The sequence below is a fragment of the Rhododendron vialii genome, chromosome 4a, assembly GCF_030253575.1.
Source record: "Rhododendron vialii isolate Sample 1 chromosome 4a, ASM3025357v1".
In the NCBI taxonomy this organism is placed as follows: Eukaryota; Viridiplantae; Streptophyta; class Magnoliopsida; order Ericales; family Ericaceae; genus Rhododendron; species Rhododendron vialii.
Genome location: NC_080560.1, coordinates 43,514,672 through 43,521,325, shown reverse-complemented (window position 1 = coordinate 43,521,325; position 6,654 = coordinate 43,514,672). Strand labels below are relative to the sequence as shown.

The 6,654-nt window shown below is 36.6% G+C and overlaps 1 protein-coding gene across 1 annotated transcript; it reads left to right on the top strand.

Annotated features, from left to right (window-relative positions):
* The first annotated feature begins 259 nt into the window (after positions 1 to 259).
* On the top strand, positions 260 to 2,890 carry LOC131323490 (transcription factor MYB108-like). The gene is made up of 3 exons (XM_058355311.1): positions 260 to 602; positions 1,414 to 1,543; positions 1,874 to 2,890. Exons 1-3 carry the CDS (start codon positions 416 to 418, stop codon positions 2,490 to 2,492), a joined length of 936 nt encoding a protein of 311 aa, XP_058211294.1. The 5' UTR covers positions 260 to 415; the 3' UTR covers positions 2,493 to 2,890.
* The last annotated feature ends 3,764 nt before the right edge of the window (positions 2,891 to 6,654 follow it).

The following is a 6,654-nucleotide window of genomic DNA, read 5'->3' as shown; positions in this document are numbered from 1 at the left end:
CTCTCGCTAACCTTAATTATTACTCCCCCAACAAGCTAACAAAGTCTTAATTTAACCATAATTATTTATTACTAAACTTGTACTCCTATTGCGGCTAGCTAGCTTCTTTTCTTTTCTCTCTCTCTCTCTCTCTCTCTCTCTCTCTCACATGCTTCACCTCACCTCCACCTTTTTTTTTTTAACTCCTTTTTCAAACCAATCCCCCTCTTATTTTTATCTATATAAAGCACCCCCTCCCTCTCTATCCTATCTCGTACTAATCCCATCCCATCCCATCCCATCCCATTTCTCTCTCTCTCTCTCTCTCTCTCTCTCTCTCTCTCTCGATCTGCTCTCTAAACTTCTCTCTCTCTCTCTAGAAATCATTCTCATCAAGAAGGGCCCCTTTCTTGTTGTCAATCAGTTGGAGTGGGAAATGGACGTGTACGAAGGCAGCTATTGCAACTCTAACAATTCGATGCAGTTAAGTGATGATCAAGAAGATATTCAAGATCAGATGGCGATGAGGAGAGGTCCATGGACTGTTGAAGAAGACTTAATGCTCATGAATTACGTTGCTAATCATGGTGAAGGCCGCTGGAACTCCCTCGCTCGCTGTGCAGGTAATTTATTAATTCACACAATCGACTTCTATATATGCATCAAAAAAATGTTAGGATACACGACACTCAGAACATGAAATTGCCCATTAAAGTAAGCGAACGGTCAAAATTCAACGTGTTGTGAGTTTGGACCGTTCATTTTCTTTCTTAAACATTTTCATGCTCTGGACATCATGTATTATACTACTCCTCTATATACATACGTATACAACTATGTACGTATGATGGGATTTCAGAGTATATACTTTTTGTTACGCAACCAATTCACTTTTTCTAGGATTTAGACAGCAGGTCATCTTTATCCGTTTGTTTTTGTATTACACACAAAAACTCCTTCAAGTAAGAGTAACTCAACTCTAGAAATTAAACTATGGTGAATCGCTTAGTTCTGACATGAATGATTTGTCTTTTAGCGTGTTCAAAAGTAAAATTAGTCGATGCGAACACAAGCATGCGGATGCTGACGGCAAAACGTGCATTTTCAAAGCTGGCAAAGTTTGAGATTCCCTTAATTGGTGTAATTTGTCTTGGAAACAAGCATGTACGTACGTGCGCATTCAACTTTCTTGGGGATTATGATGAAAGAAGACCCGATGTTTACTTTATCAGCACCACGTGAGAAAAAGAGAACCTAATTATTAAATAAAGGAAGTTCATAAGCAGAAGTACCAAAAAAAACAAACACACACACAGAGAGAGAGGGGGGACTAATCTTCCCTTGTTTCTGTATCTTCTTTTTCTGAGGAATCAGGCATTATCTTTTATACAAAGTAAGTTTAGTACTGATCATATGATTCGTTGAATTGAACAGGTCTAAAGCGAACAGGAAAAAGTTGCAGATTGAGGTGGCTGAATTACTTACGTCCGGATGTTCGACGTGGGAATATTACTCTCGAGGAGCAACTTTTGATTCTCGACCTTCATTCTCGTTGGGGCAATCGGTACGTACGTCTCCCCCCCCACCCAACACACACACACACACACACGCACGCACTATTTGTTAAAAATAATAAGACTGCGAATAATATTACAAGTTCGATGTCGAAAACGTCCTATCGAGAGTGTCGAAAAATATGTGATTGTTTTTTAAAAGATCGACTACATATATTCTTATCTACCTAGCTACAATATATAATATAGTCAAACCAAACGACCACTGTCATGACTCGTAATATCAAAAATGTGGTTTCCTATCGTTTTGTATGAAATTTAAGTTCCCATAGTTTATGGGCATGGATATCTGGTTCTGAATTACTATTTTATCATGATAGGTGGTCAAAAATTGCTCAATATTTACCGGGAAGGACTGATAATGAGATCAAGAACTACTGGCGAACACGGGTTCAAAAGCACGCAAAACAGCTCAAATGTGACGTTAACAGCAAGCAATTCAAGGACACCATGCGCTATCTCTGGATGCCAAGATTGGTGGAGAGAATTCAAGCAGCTTCGGCCGCCTCCGCCTCCGCCTCCTCCTCCTCCACCACCACCACCACCGGCCAAGTCATTCCGCCACCGGCCATTTATGCCGGAGAATTCGGCGGTGCGCAGGTTAATACAAGTTACACTCCGGAGAATTCTAGCACGGGGGCGTCTTCGGACTCGTTTGGTGGGCAGGTTTCACCGGCTTCAGATTTGACTGATTATTACTCCAATTACCCGGTGAATAGTAACTATAATACTAATAATAATGCTAATCAGCATTATTACCAAGTAAATCAGGGTACTTATTGTGATTCCCTAACCAGCCCCTCTGGTTACTTTAACCCTGGTTTAGAATTCCAAGCCGTGGAGCAGAACAGCCAGTTGTTTGACGCTGGGGACATATCCGACAATTTGTGGAATGTTGAGGACATTTTGTTCTTACAGCAGCAGCTCAACAGCATGTAGACAGCACAGACTTGCAAAATACTAGGAAAAATTATTGGGTGCTCCTCGGATACTGTCACGTGGTGCCGATCACAACGCTTCACAATTGCTCACTTACGTAAACCTACAATTTAGATATACAAGTAATGCGTAAATGAACGATTGTGAAATAGGTTAGAGCACCACTTGCCAGTGCCCAAGGAGTTAACACTGAATAATTACTCGCGCATTTGTTGTGTATTACCACCATACTTGTACTAGCTATATTTTCTTGATTGGAAATTTTATTTCTGAGAGAAGGTTAAACTTGTAATTTTTAGATTCATTGAGAATTGTCTTTTGTACTGGTCATGTTTACTGTGGATGGTACTAAAGAAGAAAGCTTAATTATTATATATATTCTTTCTTTTTTCTTTTAACTTGTTCGTGCAATACTAATACTAATATTTATGTGTAATGTGCATAATTGGTTCCACTATCTCTTCTCTTCTCTTGACTTAAAAGGAGTCGTTGTCATTGTCGCTTGCGTCTTTTATTTATATATATATATATTACTATGTGAATTAGGAATATTTGAAACCAGTCCATGGGGTCTGAACCCACATGCATCAACAAACTTTCTTCAAGTTCTAGATTAAGGATAAGAAGGTGCAATTTTCCAAACCAATTAGGGACAATAATGTACTTAAATAAACCATGATTCTTGCTTAGGACCTGTTTAGTTCGTCTGCTTAGTTATGACTATATATTTTTACTCAAAATAAGCAAATAAGCTAGCTTGTTTATGAGTTTAACTCTTCATGATGACATCAGGGAATAAACTTTATTAGTTTTAGAAGTTGGAGATTACGAGTTTAACTCGTCATCTAACATGCTAATCTAACAATTCTAATAGGAGTAGTAATAATTTCTGCCGAGGAAAAAAAAAATACTGGAACCAAATCAGTCATATAGGGGTAATAAGGTAAAACGGTAACCAAAATTGAGATTTTCTTTTGTAGTGTTTGGGTCGCGAGAAACAGGGGAGGCTTTTTGAATGAAAACGTGGTGGAATAGTCTGAATAGATAGTCATGAGAAAGAGAGAGAGAGAATGGGGGTATGGCGGCAGGAATGTTTGTAGGCCGCGTGCCTTTTTTTGAAGCCACCAAATTGGTCCCCCCTGTGAGACATGTGTTTAGGCGCTTCCAGGTATTCATTCCAAAAAAAAAAAGGGACGTAAAGGTTACTTTTTATTTTTTGAAAATCAATAAATCAATTATTTTTAAACTTAAAATTGCCTTCTTAAAAATAAGGACTTATTTTACGTTTCAAAACGGGGCCTTAGTAATTCACAATTTGTTTTGGAAATTGATTTACACACCCCTTATTTTTTGTGTGCAAACAGTCTTTAAAATAATACATTTTTTATAAATTGCAAGGACTATTTGATAAATTCACGTGCTAACACAATAATCTATGTTGCTTCATTGGCTCGAATTCAGAATCCAACTCACCATATGTACAAAGTATTTAGTATCAGTCAATTCTAAGGATAACTATCACAATCTGTCAGGGCAACAACATATATAGGAGTCGTAGATTTTTCGTAATTTCATTGAAATGCTTTCGTGAAAGTAAATGTTACCATATATTCCTTAACAATTAAAGGAATCACCTTTTTAATTTAAAAGGCACTGTTTTTAGTCATTGTCCACATGAAATTACAAGCTTTTCATTTGTTTCGATAGAATGATGAGATTACGTACGTACCTTTCTAGTCCAGAATCATGAAAATGTGAATTACTGTATTAAAGTAGTATGCGTACATACAAATCCTCTTTTCCTAGATATTAATTTTGGCACTTCATTTTTTAATTAAGTTAACACTTTGTTATTTATCTTTTAACATTCAAAATATTCTTACCATGAACACTAAAAAATAAGTATTGGAGTGTGGCTATCAACACATACATGAAGTGTCAAAATTATTTTCTTATTTAATTTTTTTTTAAACTCTTTGGTACAGCTGGACGGACTCCGTCAATTACTGAAGACGTGGCAGAAGGAAGTCCTTAGACCCAAGTTTGATCATTTTGACTTCTCCATCGATCCATATATCTTTACGAAGTTGGTCCCAATCCTTGCCGAATGGGTAGGGTTTAAGAAGGGAAATGGACCGATTTAATTTGCAGGACTTCTTCGTGTCAATTCTGAATTCATGGGACCATTTTTGGATAGATCCCACGTGGTTATTTGTATGTATATGTGATTCGACCCTTGTGGGAATTGGGTGGCCCAATTGACTTCATTTGGTCCCACCGATCGAATTGTTACTGTCTCAAAAGTTATAGGTTTAAACTCTGGATATTAGGGTTTGGTGAATGATGAGGTTCGGAACATCTTGAGTGTTATCAATTCTTATCGAGTCGTGACAATCATTTGAGATTTATCTCAATTTTAATCGGTCCATGTTCATAGAAAGACAAATTATTCCAAAAATTAAAAGTGCGTGTAGTTTTACCTGAATACTCTAAATAGGAAAAAAGGGGCACGCGTATGATTTAAGTGGCGGAGTCAGGATTTCAACCGGAGGCGGCACCCAAAATCAACGTACATTCTCTGTCCCGCAAAGATAATCTCTTACGATAAGAAGTGCAATTTCCAAATAAAAATATAGTACTTTCGTGCATAATTTTTGAAATTACTAAACACAAAGTTAAAATTTTCAGTAGTTCTTTAATTAATTTGGTGTTAAGAAATATATTAAATTATGCACGAAGTATTTTATTTTTTAATCCAAAAAATACTTAATACCTACAAATAATACCGGCACTCTATAGAATAATATTATTTTTGCAATAAAGAAATAGTTTTGTTTACAAAACTGGGAGTGGCACATGACACCCCGCCCTCCATATATACCACCTCCGCTCCTCATCTAGTGCCGTATTTTCTATTTAATAAAAGCAACAATTTGAGGCAAACATGGAAATTAGCTTATATACTACTATTGCCACATTTGATCATTATGGTGTTGAAATCGTCGGAGTTAGTGGTGAACAAAATTATTCAAAACATATAAACCGGTTTCTCAAGCAACAGAGACTTCCAGCCAAAAGGGGAGTATAAAAGATGCAGGCAGGCGCTCATTCATGGACATCAATTTTACTGTATTTCATCACAAAACCTAAAATTCATTGAATCAAGGCTAGCAATTAAATGTGGGTATCGCAATCTTTGTCTCTAAGTACTGTACTAAGTACGTGTGAGATCGATATACATGCATATTCTTAAACCTCTTCCCTTCTTTTTTTATTACTTAGGTTTCTGGGCTAGCTTACGGACATCTCGATTGATTCTACGGATCCAATTAATTTCATCGTTCACTTGCAGAGAGCCTAATTGAAACTTGAGCAAAGCTTCAAACCGGGAATGTTAGGAGGGATAACAAACTACTAAGTTCCAAATCTTGACCATCCAGCCAACCTTTTGAAATTAACTCCTCATTCCTGACCTCAGCTTGCTCATGATATTCGTGGCTGTCATAACAGCGTCAATTGTGAGCCAATATCGAACAGGTTGATTTTTGGGCAAAGTCCACTTTCATTCTCTGTAGTTATCGCCATATGCGGATATCCACCCTCATGATTCAAAATTGACTACATAACATACCTGTGGTTTTGAAAATGTGCAGATAGACCCTCTGCCATCATGTTTTCCATCCATATTAACCACTACAAGAAAATTGAAATTGGTGACGAAAAAGTTCACTAAATTAGTATATTTGGCGACTAAAAAATAAATTTGTCACTGTTTTGACAAATTCCGTGACGAAATAATTTCGTCACCAATTATACTTGTTTAGTGACAAAAAAAATATTTTCGTCACCAAAAGTACCCATTTGGTGATGAAATACATTTTTCGTCGCTGAAAGCTTAAAAAATGTGATGAAATTATTTTTCATCACCAAAGTTAAGCATTTGGTGACAAAAAATATATTTCGTCGCCAAATGAGACAAATTTAATAACGAAATACTTTTTTCGTCACCAAATGCTTAACTTTGGTGACGAAAAATAATTTCGTCATCATTTTAACGCTTTTAAGAAAAATATATTTCGTCATCAAATGGGTACCTTCCGTGACGGAATTTATGAATTGTGCTTTGTCACTAAATGTATTTCGGACATAACTCTTTACTAAA

What these genes read in the sequence shown, in the direction of transcription:
- LOC131323490 (XM_058355311.1), top strand. Translation starts at nt 416, where the DNA reads ATGGACGTGTACGAAGGCAGCTATTGCAACTCTAACAATTCGATGCAG. An exon ending in CTCCCTCGCTCGCTGTGCAG is followed by an intron (nt 603 to 1,413) that starts GTAATTTATTAA and finishes TGAATTGAACAG; the next exon opens with GTCTAAAGCGAACAGGAAAA. An exon ending in CATTCTCGTTGGGGCAATCG is followed by an intron (nt 1,544 to 1,873) that starts GTACGTACGTCT and finishes TTATCATGATAG; the next exon opens with GTGGTCAAAAATTGCTCAAT.